Source organism: Rhynchophorus ferrugineus, unplaced genomic scaffold (assembly GCF_030347505.1).
Source record: "Rhynchophorus ferrugineus isolate W39M unplaced genomic scaffold, kcgeb_rfMv2 rfM4, whole genome shotgun sequence".
NCBI lineage: Eukaryota > Metazoa > Arthropoda > Insecta > Coleoptera > Curculionidae > Rhynchophorus > Rhynchophorus ferrugineus.
In genome coordinates, this window is record NW_027472583.1 from 42203236 (window position 1) to 42219908 (window position 16673).

General features: G+C 30.1%; 1 protein-coding gene across 2 annotated transcripts in view; it reads left to right on the top strand.

Moving 5' to 3' along the window:
• The window catches only part of LOC143195819 (uncharacterized), a 64931-nt gene that overhangs the window by 21436 nt on the left and 26822 nt on the right, over nt 1-16673 (top strand). For both annotated transcript variants that reach the window (XM_076403283.1, XM_076403284.1), the window contains one exon: nt 6801-6909. In XM_076403283.1, the coding sequence (XP_076259398.1) occupies nt 6801-6909 (109 nt within the window). The remainder of the gene's footprint in view (nt 1-6800; nt 6910-16673) is intronic.

The following is a 16673-nucleotide window of genomic DNA, read 5'->3' on the forward strand; positions in this document are numbered from 1 at the left end:
TTACAAGGTATCCTAGTATTATGTATAGTAATATCATATTCTCTTTATAAGGGAAGAAGATACATGTGGTTGATATAATGATATAGAATTCTGTTACTTTTGATTGAAAAAAATATCTTGAAATAATTTAAACATTCTTTCTTAACTAAGGTATGGAGTATGGAGTATTTTTTCCTCTAAGTACAGTTACAATATTTATGCTTGTTTTACAGAATGTTTGAATTATAAGCTCTGTATCATGACCTAATTAATTTCTATTTTATGATATTTAAATTGGGATATGTAGGTGAATACACAAACCGTAGTAGGTGGATTTTCTATAACTGGTCTTCTGAAACGCTTTTTAGGGAAAGATTCTCAAGTATTATAATACTACAAATTAGTAAAATCTGTCATACCTAAATATACGTACAGATCTGCATTTATTTTTACATTTGTTTCAATAGGCCTTGTGTCGCTTTTGCTATTGATGTAAAAGTATAATAAACTCTCTAATAAAGGTCATAGCTCTCCAAGAATATAAATTTCCAGTAATTCCGTATATTTATCATGTCCATCAGGTTGTAATTTCTTTGAGAAATATGATCCATTTACACTTGTTCAAGACTACTTTGTCAGTTTAGAGTACTGAATATGAATATCAACATTACTATATGTATGTTTGGATTAAATTTATTCATTCTTGATATGTTTTACGACTGTTCTTTGATGGCTGTTTTTGCTCATTGAGGTTCATTTATATCATGCAGTTCAATTACTGAAGTTGTTCATCTTTAGTTGATTGAGGTCGGTTTATGTATTCCTGGCTTTTGCTCAATATGTTTCTATCAACGACCGTATCTACCTAAATAATTGGATGTATAATTATAAAGATAAATTAAAAGACCAGGATTATGAATCGCTAAAAATATTAAGACATATTGGTAAATCCAACAACAATCGGCATTTTGACCAATAATTAACACATATTAAAGTTTAAATACAGGCTTTATATTATGTAATACTCCTTTCATTATTAATAAGAGTGTGATTTTTATTATACTGTCTTTGTTGAATATCATCCGAAAAAATAGTTTTAGCTCTAATGGTACTTAAATTACAGGAAATGATGATAATCTAATAATAATATATTATAAATTATTACTAGAATAATCGTTTTATAATGTTATTTTTTATTTGGTATCATATATTTGAATACCTTTTTATAGCTGTTTTTTGAATCAAACAGAATCCCTTTGCTGGTCAAGCAATTCAAAGTTCAGTTGATGCAATTGCTTCTAATATTAATAATTTTTGTGTGTTACTTTCTAATAGATTAATGCAGTAGATTAATTTGTCGAACTAGTCGAACGAATATATATATATATATATATATATATATATATATATATATATATATATATATATATCACCTGGAAGCAGGCTATGCTAAGCAGGTCTAGGCGAAATATCGGAGAATATTTGATTCACTGAATAAACTGACATTTTCTTCAAAAATAATTTTTAGAGAATATTTTATATTATAACAAGACAATAAATAACACACATACCTATTGACATAAATATTGCATAATTTTTATAAATACAGTCATTTTATTTACAATTCAATTATCATTAATTAGGATGTTTATATTATAAAGGAAAATTAAATGGAAATTGTCATATATATTAGTATTTTTGACATTTTTTAATTCTGCCCTTTTATTTTATGTTTATAATCATGCATCCACTTATTTATAGTCTTTTCCATGAAATAGCCAAATGCACGTTATCAACACCGTCGAACTTTCTTCAAAATTTACGTTCTAAAACCGTAAAGTCCCTTTTAAACTCGGAGCATTTTCCTCAAGTTACTAATTAGTATTACTATATTTAAAAAGAGACAGAATGAACTCTGATGCGTCCGCATATGTAACCAAATTGGTCTATAAATTTCGATTTGTGTTGGTACTGGTCAAAACTGTTGTCATATGTTAATGTAAATATAATAAAACTAGTCTAACTTACAAATTATTGTGGCTGTTTAGTTAACTGTAATTTAAGTCCTTCACTAAATCTACATTAAATGTGCTATAATGCTAAAATTAGTGTTGGAAGGACAAGGTAGATATGATAATTATATATATGAGTCGATTCTAGGTAAGCTAAACTGATTTATAAAAATATATTTGCGAGAAATTATCAATGTTGTTTCAAAAAATTAGAAATATCAATACCTTTTAAAAATAGACTATTTTCACATTGAGCTATTTCTTTCTGTTGAGGTGAGATGTCGATATGGTTAGAAAGACGTATCGATATATATTTAAAAATATTGAAAGTTATATAAAAACGATATAGCTATATTTTTTTTAATATATATATTCTTCTACATGATAGACTTCCCTAGTTCTGAGTACAGTATGTTATTTTGAAACTGCGATAGAACCCTTTTTTCTTAGATTTGATTGCATCTTAAGTAGGTCTTGCTTTTATGTAAATGAACAAACTTCAATTTTCTTTGTTATTATTTATTTTGTAGAAATGTATCTTTTTTATGACCAAGGATGCTTTTCAAATAAGCATCTGATAAAAACTATTACTCTACAGCTATCTCTTTGTTTTAAATTATAATTACTACATAGTATGAAGCCAATATATAAGTTATATCTTTAGATTGTGTTGGACAATATCAAAATAAAAGCGTTTAAAAAATTTAAAAAAATCGCTACAGCAAAGGGATTGAGAATAGCAAAAATTTATTTCAAGTATAATAATGTTTCAATGAAGCAGTAGATCATTTCTTTTATTTGAATTTTAAATTGGACATTTCGAATCCAAGAAGAATAGGTACTTTGTTGACAAGAATGAAGATTTGCAGAGCTCAGTGGGATGGGTATAGTTATAAATGGGTGTTTATATAATATGATATATCAATATTTTAAGAATTTATGTTGTATGTTATATCCATACAAGCTATTATTGAATGAAACTGGGATTTATTAGTTGCACTTGAAACTATTGATTTACGATACATGTTTGCAAGGAAAACACAATAATAAGCACATTATTAATTTATAATTTTTATAAAAATTTTACTCTTCAAGTTTTCAGCATTACTTAAGAAAATGTATAATTACAATTATCTATACTTTCCTATAATAGTAATTGTCAGAATTCAGCTAAAAACAATAATTTTTTTTAGTTAGAGAAATGTGTGAACTACATCATGTTAAAGAAACTATAAATTTAATAGTCGTATAAAAAGACAGTATTTAACACCTCCAGCATTAACTGAAAGTATATAACAATGAAAATATATATGAAAAACAACGAGAACTTTTTGTCGATGTTTTATAAATGAAAGTCAAGGTTAATGTTGCTGGACGTTACCAACTATGTTGAGGTTGTTGGTTTCCATTTCACGCTGACAAAGCAGACAAATTCATGGTTCATCGACTGTTATATTCCAACTTTCTAGATTTTGTGGACTTCATTAAATTATATTCAAATAAAACCGCAGTTTTTGCATACCGGATCATTAAAATAAATCAATTTTCTTAAATTTTATCATAATTTTTTCTTAAAGAAGTAGTTCTATGGCATTTTGGTAAATTAGATACTAAATGCAAATTCCGAAATGTTTTCACCAGAATACCATTGTAAGTGATGAGAGCAAATATATATGCTGGCTAAACAAATTTCAATGAATGATGATAAGATCATTTTATTTGCAAGATTGAATTATAAAAGGCTCACTTTCTCTTGAGGAACGTATAGTTGATTGTTTTATAAAAAGACAAGAAATACATTGTTTAAATGGTAATATTTATTTAAAAGTAGCGTTGATCTTTGACTTCAAGTTCTATAAACAGTAATGAGAACACATAATAATAAAAGATATAATAAGGTTTATTTAAACATAGAAATCTTCCTTGAATAAATACATATTGAAATATCAAGAAGAACATTCGATACATATATAATGTTTACCTTTTGATTGTTTTTAGATCTCTTTATTTATTATAATAATTATCAATTACCATCAGGACGGTACATAAAATAAAATTTGCTTTATACGTTTTGTCCTTGTTAATATTGGTAGGGTGTATATAAGATACCGAATTTTTAAGATACCCTTGTGTACCCAGTATCTGTTATTCAAGCAAGATCGACTTGGCTGCTTATTTTACACCGAGTTTTCCTTAAGTATACTAATATTGTAAAAGTTTCACCCTGCGCTTTTAAAGTTGATTACTTTAAAAAAGGAGGAGGTTCTATGTTTCACTATATATATTTTTTTGATGTATGTTCGATTCCTAGACAATAATTATGGGCCGATTTTCAAAATCCTCTTATTCGAAAGAGTGCATTTCCGAAGCAATCTCATTGGAACTAACTTAGGATCAGATGGGGGGAAGTGGGGGAAATCGAGGGAAATCATCAATTTTCAAAAGCACGTGCAATATTTTCACATATTTTTTATCTAAAATAATCAGATATTTGGGTATAATGTTATTGCTGAACTGACAAAAAATCGAAAATAGTTCAATGTAAAGGCAATTCAATTGGCTTTTTAAGCACTAACCATACCATACTGAGAAGTCGTAGAGATATGGTAGGCAACTTTTTCTATGATGTAATAGTTAGTCGATTCCCAACATGGCAGCTTTATTTTTACGAGTTTGGTAGGAACATTTGTCAAATCACCTAGCGGAAATAAGCTCCAGTAAGTTCTTTATTCCTATTTTTCCTCATACGGGCTGTACTTTTACTTGGGCTATCCATTGTAATACTTAATAAAATAACTGCGTAATTTTTTGAGTAAATATCTGCGGTGCCTTCAAACAATACAAAAAATAATAATATAAATTTATGTCATAAACAGAAAATTAAAAAGGAATGAAACACATGTAATTTAATATAACCGTTTGGGCACGGTACGGAGTTGAAACTGATTTTTATTTAGTTATTACAACGATTATTACGTACATATTTTATTTTAAAACGTTTTTGTTTTGTGTGTTAAAACTCTAAGTTTGATTATTGTTTACATTTTAGTGAGTTCCTTAATTATTTATAGTGTTTAAGTGTTTAAGGCATTTTCCAGTATGGTTTAATTACTTTGAGGTTGTGTTACCCTAGTAGCTTAGTAATGTAATAATCTGTTTCCGAAAAAAGCGCGCGTTTAAAATATTTATAGGGATTTTGCTCATTGTCTTTATCCTGGACTGTTTAAATTTATGTTGAAGTGACATAGATCTATATTCTTAGAATCTAATGTACGCAACTTATTTAGACGGCATCAAGTTTGATGAAGATAGAGCATCCTCAATTCATCTTTCATCACTATCAACGAAGTGTTTTTTGAACGAGTTGAAAAAAGCTTTATTGAAAGAAAGGTTTTTTAATGAAAAGTCATTTGTGAAAGATCAATGCTGCTTAAGGCTTCTTTGTTATGATGAAAATTCTAAGTGTTTTCGCCCTTTATACATTTGGCATTTTGGGACGAATAGCACGCACACGACGTATGCCATTCAAATAACATCTCTTGTTTGTAGTTTGGCGGTTGTAGTATAAGGAATTAATTAACTGAGTAACTGCAGGCTTTCTGCGCCTTATTTTGTTTTATTTAATCAACAACTATTTATTTGCTATCTTTTTGTTTTGTAATATTTGAACGACCAGTGGTGGTAATTTTGGAATATTTTACAAACTGAGGATTATTTTCTTTTGAAACAAAACAAAAACTAAATTGAACTGAAAGTGAGGCAAACACTTCATGAAAATCATCTGTTTCAGTTTCTTATTCAAAAAAGTTTTAATAATTAAATAATAGTAATATATGAAATATTAGTGCTTGATGTAGGATGTTTTTCATTCTTAATTTCTGATTATTTTTGTTAGTGATGATATGATTGTTGTTGATTAAATGATTTGAAAGAATCTGCTTCCGAATTTCATTAAAAACTTGTAGTGTTGCTACCTCATACCCCAATTATCGGTATATTATGGTTTGAAGACCTTATTAAACAGAAACTCATCTCAAACTCTCAAAGGTCTTTCAGGCAACTTACTAGTTGATTCATTAACTATGGCCAGGCATTAACTATGGCCATACATTAGGAAAGGTAACTACTACTACTAGGAAATAACATTTGGAAACAATCATTCAGCTTTCATTCCTTGCTGGTAAAATGAGCATATTGTGAGTGAGGAGTAAAGCAGATTCACATAGAAAGAAATGAAGTGCAAAAAGTCATGTGTTAGTGTACAAGAGCTATCCACATACAAAGAAAATATGGCCATAATGTCTTGCCTCACATGGTGGGTTCAGTAAGGCGTACGGTTTTATAAACTGCTGTAACAGTTACTGCAGATGTTAACCGATACCAATTTAACAAATTGAACGATATATTGTTGTAATGCTCGGTCACACGCAGTAATAGTTGAGAAGGAAAACTGTTGGAAGGAACTGTTGCAGCTCGAATGGGAAACTCTACAAGATTTGGTTTAAATTGTTTTCAGCATAGCTTGTCTGGCGCAAGCTATTGAAATGCTGAAAAGTTGCGAATACCCATCGATTTTTAACGTTGTATGCCAGAGAGGTATATATCCATATTGATCCATATGAAGGAAAACTTTAAATTTATTTTTTAAACTTGATGTACTTTCACCTTACTTTATTTGGCTCCCAAGTGAATTTGAAATAATTTGAATTGAGGAAATTTGAATAAACCCTATCGTTCTTTTAATAACAATAATCATATGTACGATATTTTTATGTATTCATTGCTAACATCTTGTTTCATTCTTTCTAGGTTGTGGTATATCTACTAAACAACAAGCTCAAAGGAGGATTGTCGGTGGTGAAGAAGCCGGATTCGGAACATTCCCATGGCAGGCCTACATACGCATAGGATCCTCAAGGTAAACAAACGCCCATTTTTATCTCAAACCAATCGAATTAATCCTTGATTGCAAAACGCACTTTAATGGAAATCAAACGTACGTTCTGTTTAATTAACTCCAGCAAATTATTAACAATGAAACCGAAAAGGTCAAGTGTGTCGTATATTTTTCAATAGATTATATCAAAAATTCTTCAAATTGCCAAGAAACGTTTTAATGAAGGAAAAAAATCTGAATATATCCTTTAATAATTGACTCTCTCACACACTGTGGTTCGAGATAGACAATAAGATGTCGGAGTCGAATATGTTAACGGTTTCATGGCATGGCACGAAAAGGCCACAGTTGGAACAATGCCGTCGTTGTTGTTACTCAAAAATTTGTTGCATAAATGGCAGCCTTTTATTTGAAATAACCCAGTTTTATTATATTAATTAGTATACGGATTTCTATAGTTGGTCAATCTTGTGATGAAGAATCTCGTCCTGGTTTTGTGTTCTTGTTTTTTGTTATAGTTGTAGAAATAATTTAAATACAAAATAAGATTTTAATCTAATTTAAACTATTGAAAAGAAGACTGCATGTGGGCGTGTTAATATTATTTTAATAAGCAAGCTAATTCATAGCATTAGCAATAGTGTTAGTCTACTTTTGTAAAATTGATTTTTTTTTATATAATTGATATCGTTATGGGCATTCTTCGCTTTTAACATTATATTATTTTTAAGATAGAATATATCAGTTTTGAATAACAATACGATTTAGCAAGAACTGTGTGTGTTTCAACAACAAAATACAATAAATTATTGTAACATTTTAAATGCATCAGTTGCGGTTGATAGCGATTTCATAATAATCTTCTTCGATGTTAGGTTCTTATATATTTTTAGTCAATTCTGTAGATTATATTTAGTCATTATTATCACGGTGAATTTTCTTTGGCATTGAAAATAACTTACAAAATGATATATAATAAAATGTAAAGCGAAATGAAAAGCCTCTGATTACTATAATTAAGTGTAACAGGTTTTGATATTTTGGTTCCTTCGAAGATTTTATATTTGGGGAACACGTGCCTGTTGCTATTAGGACTATTCAAATAAAGGCAATTTTATTAAAGTTATTTGTAGATGCTAAGAGTTGGGAAGATTTCGTCATAGTGTATTTATGTTCTGAGCTGTTAATTGTGTTAATATTGGTCAGAATATATTACGAGAATCGGAATTATAGTTTTGTAACATACTTGATAATGTTTATATGAAGCAATTAAAGACACCATTCTTGCACTTGGTTCATAACTTTTAGCATATTTGCCCTACTCATTAGATTTGATCCCTTCCAATCATCGTTTGACTTGTTTGCAAAATTTTTCAACAATTCCGAAGATATCAAACACTAACTTGAATATGAGTTCTGATGTTTGCGATTATTTGGATTATTAAAGGAGATTTCCGATAAAAAATTGTGTAAAATCCGTCAATGGAAGTCATACCAGTCATACCAATAACCAGACTCGGAAATCCCGGACGTCTTCTGCGCTCGTCTCAAAGTTGGTCACACTTCAAGTTATCAACATTTCTAGTTGTTAAAACACCAACACGAGACTAAAATCTATACATGTATATACACAAGTTATACAAAGTAAAGGGGTTTAAAACAATAAATATTTTATTTAAAAAAAAAAATTAAATTTACTTTTAAAACTATTTTATTTTATGAACAGAAGAGGCGATTTGTTCAACGGCGGTACAAAATGAGACTGTGGTTTTAAAATATTAGAAAACAATATTAAAACACATAGTCCTTCGAATACAGCGTAGTTCGTAGGCAGTAACTTAACGGCCACGTGATGTAATGCTACCCTTCTAAAGAAGCGATCTCAGAGATGAACTTGGTCGTTGTCCCGTCTGGACAGCTTGTGGTTCTAATAAAATACCTTTAGAGTATCGTCTGTACGCCCACCAGTTTACCTTCATTGATCTTCTAAATGGCAGTGTTTCTACCGAAATTTCCATAGTATCAGTGTATGGAATAGTTTCCCAGGTTTTGGTGACTCCCGATATTCCGATAGCCTATGGCCGATAAACTGAGTTGCTACAACCCGCCTTTGTTGGCCGTTTAACCTGAACTGCAAGCTTTAAATTCCAGTAAAGTATGTGAGTTCACAGCAAATTCAGCCCGCCTTTGGTTTCCTTGCATGCATCCATACCCAAGGGGTGTTTTTGAAAGCATGCATGTTAATTAGGTGTAATATTTTATGGCTAAAGGTCTTTGAGCATCCTCAAAACAGTCTTTGTTATTCTATAGCTTCAGCTGCGACACTTTTACTTAAGCTCTACTTAACTACATCAAAGAATGCTTCAAGTAACTGCGGAACGATTGTCAATATAACGTCAACCTGTATTCTTTTCTTGACAATTGATTTAAACACATTACTATTTTAAGGAAAGAAAATATGACTTGTTGAACGGTGGTACAAAACGGGACTGAAGGTTTTCCCAATTAGAAAACGGACCAAACCCCTCTTATTCGTTGTATAATTCATATACTATAAAACTTGACAGAATCGACACCAGCAACTATTCGACAAAGTGCAGACCGTAGCTACGTGTAACATACATACATTTTGGAAAGACAACTTCGAACTGTTCTGGAGGTCGTAACTATGTTATGGTATATATTGTAAAGATATCCGACTTTCTAGTATGACCTATTACTTTCTTCATTTTGAACGAATTAAGCGTTTCTCCGGTAAAAATTGACAATAATTTAGAACCATAGAATTTTTTTACTTCTTATTTCGCTTGTATTCAACTTGATTTTCATATCGTCTTTTATTTTCTTTTATTAGATTCAAACTATATTTTATTATTTTCCAGATCAGTTATTTTTAATCTTTATTAAGTCCTTGTCATATTGTGATTTGAGATAAATAGTTTCAAAGTGATATCGAGCTGAACTAGAGAATTTTTAAAATTGTTAAATTACGATCAATATGAGAAGGTATGGATAATCTTGAATGAAGTGGTATTCCAAAACGAAATTTAAATTAAAAGAAAGCGGGGGAGACTTTACCTATCTTTAAAACATTGTAACATTGAAATTCATTGTAGGTATAGTTTCATTTATTATCTTTGGCTAATATAATTTACGTATTAAAGTAATTAACATATCGTTCAATTTAACACAAAGAGTAGCCGAAGGATTATATGTTGTTGTTGTATCTTCTGGACAGCTTTATGTTGTTATAAACTTGATTGCGAATATCAATAACAACTCTGTCTGGTAGTTTGTTTTTAATGATCTGCTGATTCGATGTTTATAACCAAATTTCCTTTGTATAACGTATTACTAATTACGTTATTTACATTGGAACTATTATTCGTCTTCCCAAATTCTGGTAGGCTATGATAAAGCCTGTTTCCGCTACTCCGGAATATTCAAATTCCAGGAATCTATGATATGGATATATTTCTATAAGTTTCGATGCATCGAGTCAAATGCCAAATGCCTTTGGTGGCACTACACTATGAACTATGAGGCCTCTGTCCCCTAAACTATATTGAGGGATGTTTTAAATTACTACAGAACGATTTCCTTGAAGGGTTGTCTGATTCAGGTTAACTGAACTAACTCAGAAGAAACAGATTATCCAGGAATCATTCAAACTACACCAGTTATGCGACACATGGTAATTAAACAAAAAGCTTTATATTTTTCCGTTTAACTATTTAATTTCAAAAGGTGACTTGTTGGAGCGACAGTATCTACGGTATATAACTACTTTACTTTACTTTTTTACTGTCGGTGCAATCCTATTATAATAGATATAAATAATACCGTTATATACAGTGCCGTAGGTACTAGTTGGGCTATATAACATACCTATACCTTTGTCTCATTCTTTAATCCACATGGTTATTAATGTTAGATTGGATGTGTGGATGCTAGTCTCGGAGAAAAATACGGATACCTATATATACCTTTAGGGTAAATTGATATGGCTCATTGAATGGAAGTAAAACGAAATGAAACAGTGCTGTTTACATTATGTGACCATTATTTATTGGAGTAGTATAAAAATGTGGAAAATACAAAACAGATAAAACGGATGGCAGCGGTGTTACCTGGAGACGAGGCTTGGTCAGTCGATGGTGGCACGTCCCAGAACATCCCAGATAAACGTCTCGGGGTTGCCAGCTATTCATTATCGGGTTCTAGTTAGCGCTGCTGGCACCCCGCCCGTGTTCAACATCTGGAATTATATTTCTGTGTATTCTGTAGACCGTTATTCCACTATGTAAAATTCGACATGCCTCAAGGTAGCTACATAACTATATTCTTTCAAAAAAATAATTGGTATGCAAGAATATTAATAAATCGGCTCAAAAATATGGATATTTCTTCGGTGGCCCTAAAATTAAATTTTTTAATTTTAAAAAAAATATCTTAATTTTGTTGTCAACAAAAATATTCTAGAGAACATTTTTATATTTCCTTTCTAATGAATTATTTAATACGTTGTTTTGTAACATTTTTACAATCTGCATTTTTGATATACCAAAAAAAAAATTATGGCACATGTCTTTCTGTTAGTAATATATATTCAATTTAAGAGATCGCTATCGCTCTTGAATATTTTTTTTCTAAAATGGCATTGAACAAAAATAAAATTTTAGTTAAAAAACTTTTATTTTACTTAAAGAAAAGGCGATTTTGTGAACGGCAATACAAAGCGTCACTGAGGGTTCTTATCTATTAGAAAACGGAGCAATTCGTCTCACTTGTTCATATTCAGGTAGTTTTAAACTATAATCTATCAAAAGTAGCGGTGAACATTGAATGAATGAATTTTGATTGAATGAAATATATTGTTAAAATAAATAATGTATTTAACATTTTTGTTTCAATATTTTATTTGCATTAGAATGTTGTAATATATAAAAGCTAAAATAAACTAAAAATCGAAGTTAAATTCGGCAAATATTCGATGTTTTTACTTGAATTCACTCCTAATTTGGATAAACTATAGATGGCTGGATAGTCAGGGCCGTATTACATAACACCTGCCTCCTAAAGAACGGCCATAATGGCGTGATCGTTATTCTGTGTGGACAGCTTATAGTTGTTATTAAAATTGTTTTTGAGAAATTGATTGTACCTTCGTGTGCCATTCTTTGCATTTGAATATCTTCGAAATGGCACTGTTTCTACCCATATTTCCATGGTATCCCTCTATGAAATGGTTTTACAAATTTTGGTGACTCCATATTCCAATAGTCCAATAGTAATCCGCCTTTAGCGACCGTCTACCCTGAACTGTGAGGCTTGTGCCGAGAATATACGGACTAGGGATGTCAAAACTTGAATGTTTCTTTCTTGGAATAGTTTATAGTTAGGGGTAGTTGAGCACCTCCAATACACCTTTTGTGACCATACAGTTTCAGCTGCGATATTTTTGCCCGAACTCCTCTTAACTAAACCAAAAACCGCTTCGACTAACTGCGGAAAGGTTGCTAATCCAACTTATCAAGCTGTATTCTTTTCATGACTATTGATTTGATTCTGGATAATTTAATTAATTCAAAAGGGAGCCTCTATGATTATGATCTACTTGTTGAACGGCATTATAAAGCGACACTGGGGGTTCTTATCTATTAGAAAACAGAACAACCCGTCTTGCCATTGAGGTACAGGGCCGTATTACATAACATTAAAATATATATCATGTAAAAGAAAAAATAAATTTTCTTTAAGACAACATAATCTGTCATATTTCGTGTTCCTACATGTTTACAGATTAAACATTTCTTAATATTTGTTATCCTATTATACTATTAGTAATTAGCATATACATAATATATATATATATATATATATATATATATATATATATATATATATTATAATTTATTTTTAAATAATTAGGTTTTAATTAAGCATTATTATTGGCAAATTTAGTAGATTGAAAAATTGGCCCATTATAATACATTATAACCGTAATAATATCAGTTACACTAACTTTCTTTTCTTTATTGCTTTTTTATTAACCCACCCAAATACCGTCACATGTTTTTGATTAAGATATATGACAACATTTAACGGTTATATCTGATATACCAATAAGTTCGCATATGTACATTTTGATTTAGCAATATTGTAAACAATTTTTTTCTCAAAATGATTGCAAGGTAATATACTATACACCATAATTTTATTATTTAAATTTTTGCTCAAGGCAATTATTAATTATAGTATATGAAAAATGTATGGTATTTTCCTTAGTAATCTAATAAAAAACACAAAAGCATCTATATATAAAAAGTTATTACATATTCAACAATTTTTTATATTAGTTTTCCGATATTCATTACGGGAAGTAAAACGTTGTTTCATATAAAAATATTCATTGCACTTTTTGAGTAGTAACTTTGCACCTTCTGTGTTCTTTTTGATCAATTTTGATTATAATTTTTTAGTCTATTGAATAATTATGTTATAATATAGAAACGGAACAATTTTTCAAAACAGTAAGTTGGGTTATCTCCAAAGTGTTCCTCGCCATGTTCAGTGGAGTATAAAACCCTTTGACACTTTTGTCACTGTCATTGACTATTTCACCATCATTTCCATTTAGTTCATTTTTAGTGCTCAATTTTGCCTGTCCATATTAAGTATGTGTAGTAATACTTATAATGGATTTAAATACTGAAAATATAAAGAATTTATGTTAAATTTAACGTGAAATTTCGTTGACCGAAAAGTCGAGAAGGGCAGGTTTTTGAATTAAATCCTCTTAGATTCACCAAGAACCATGTCACAAGGTCATTGCCGTGAACGAATTCTTTGTTTAAACTTCAAACCCCAACGTACAGCTACTGTTTTCGTGTAACTTGACTCCGGTTGACTAATTCCAAGTTAATAATTCGAGTTTAAGTATTATTTCAACTTAACTTTGGAGGTGGTATGATAAATTTATATTTGGAATTTGCGTAAATAATAACCATTTATTGACTAATTCCTTGTCTTTTTTTGGTAAGGATAGGTATTAATGGTGATGTTTTGATGATGTAAAATAAATATGTTGGGTATAAATCTTTCAATAAATTTTAATTGGATTGTTAATACTGTATTTCAAAAACGTTATTTAGATTGATCTATTTTTTTATTTTGACTAGATGTCTTTTTCTAGAGTTTGAATAAATAAATAACTATATATCTACAGAGGGAGGGCAAATGTCTAAAATTAATTTTGAGATTTTTGTAAAGAGTTATATCTTTCAGGTTTTTATTTTTTATATTAGTTTTCAATGGCTGGCCAATTTTGAGAAAGCGTCTTTGAAAATTTTATTTTATTTAAATTTATTCAATAGATGTGAAGCTTAGTCACTTTTACCCTGGTTACACTGGACTACCGTTTTTTTATTCCTTAAAGACCTACTGCTCCTTTAGTTTTTAATGCACAGTGTTGAACAAATATTTCATTCACTGGATGTAACCGATTAATTTTTGTAACTGAAATATTTTTATATTCGCAGAAATTTGGAATTGTCTAATATAAATATTGTAAATGTGTATAAGTCCCAGGAAACTTCTGGTTGTTTATTATGGCATCGTGGACCTTTCAATAATATATAATTTGGTTATATTATATAGGTTGTGCTATTTAAAATTTAACATCTTTTTTTATCCATAAACTTAAGTTCCATTTCAATTTTATTGTCTGTTCTGTTATGTCTTGTGATTACGTTCATTTACCAACAATATGTAGTTTCACTTGTTCCATTGACATCGGTATCAGCAGTTTTATTTGGTTTTATCAGCTCGTCCTATAGTTTACTGATCCCACCATATAGACAGCAAGACTTTATGATCACGGATATGCCGTTATGCTGTCTATGCGAATGGCTCTGTTACACAAACTTGTGAGTTTTGCGCTTGGGATTGTGATAGCGAAAAGGTAATTTCAATCAATTTGTGCCATGAACATTTTGAACATTTTTTGTCCTCCAGGCCATTTGTCATTGAATTTAAAATTACCACTTTTAAAACATTCAAACTAAAACCAACATTTGGGACAAGATAGAGTAACGTTAGCATATTTTTCTAAAAATATTTGATAGGCTTCGGCAGCATATTTCTTCAAATCAACCAACAATGTAACGATTGTCGAAAATGTTATTTGAGTATTCTTGTATCTATATCGTTTATAATCAATACTAATTGGAAAATTGACATTTTCATGTAGAAAACTATAAGAATTAGCGATTTTTATAGTTAGGTTAAACATTTTAACATGTGATTACACTGATACTTCATATTTTCATGAATAGATGTTACAATGCTACCTATAAAAATGACGATATTACAGGATAAAACTATAATCGTGTGGTAGAATTCGAACTAAATGTTTATGATTCCAATGTCACGTAGTTGAATTACGCTAGCAAGGATGATGTCATAGGTGAAAATATATGTTGTGTTACTTTGATGGAAAATATAACTTTTTTCTTAACTTGTGATAAACTCAGTGTTTAATTTTGCAATTATCAGTGGTATGGAATTATCTAATGATATGTTAATGATAGATAAGTTCCATAAAGAACAGCTATCTTAGTCGCACCAATAATTAAGAATCTTACTTCGTAAACGAAGTAAAAAAATTACTTCGTAGTGATACTTACATTAAGGTTCCAAGCATTTTGCTCGATAGAGATTGCATTATTGCAGAACCATATGACTGGAGGATTAATACTATTGATAATTGACAAATCGCCTAATAGTATAAATCTGAATATCCAATAACAATAAAGAAACGAGCATCTAAGGCTGAAGTAATAAGCTCAATAGAGTTCCCATCTCTAAGATGGTGCGCGTAGAAGAGAGGATATATTACATATTTACAATTAAAATTCAGTTTTTCGGATTGTTTATTTTACTATGTAGTTCTCGGATAGTTTCCTCACTGCTACAGTTTAAATTGTGTATGTTTGATTAAAATGCGACAAAAATCGCACAATTAAGGAACAAACCGGAATTAAATTTATCCTTTTACCGCTTTGGAAGTAATCCGTAAACGAGATAGCTTCACATTACAAACTAACTTTTTTCATTTTTCTTTGGCCGATTTCTATACACAATTTTTTTTTTTTTTTGAAATCAAATAACCGAGTTCAATTCACTCCCAACTATTTGTCTTCAGTCAGAATAATGGCTATAAATACATCTTTTCATAGTTTCATCTATAGCGATTAAACGACCTAAAATCTTTTTAAAATTTAGTTTTAGAGTTTTAAAGTTAAATATTAAGTTATATTTCTTTTTTGTCAATTCAAGCTTATCTGAACTACAGTCCTTGTGATTAAGCATATCGACAGGCGAAATATCATTATATACAGATTATCCCAGAAGGTTGTATCTGGTTACTCTTGTGACTAGGATAATTTTCCTTGTGGGATTTTGCATTCTCACTAATTATAAATATCAATAATTATAAAAAATCACAAACATTAATATACGAAAATGCCACCGCAGAATACGATGCCGTAATTATCGCAATATTGGGAAGACAGTCCTGTCTCCTTGACCACTGCTCCAACCATCCAGCAGAATTTGGTTACGTTCTTGTGAAAGATAAAACATTATTATGGTATCGCGAACTTATTGACCAGCCTGGTATTAGTGTTTACCGTCATTACAATGCCTTAAAAGTAGATTATGTTTATAATAAATACATGGTTTTGGCCTGAAAAACCAAAAGCTGTTCATTAGAAAAATTGGGG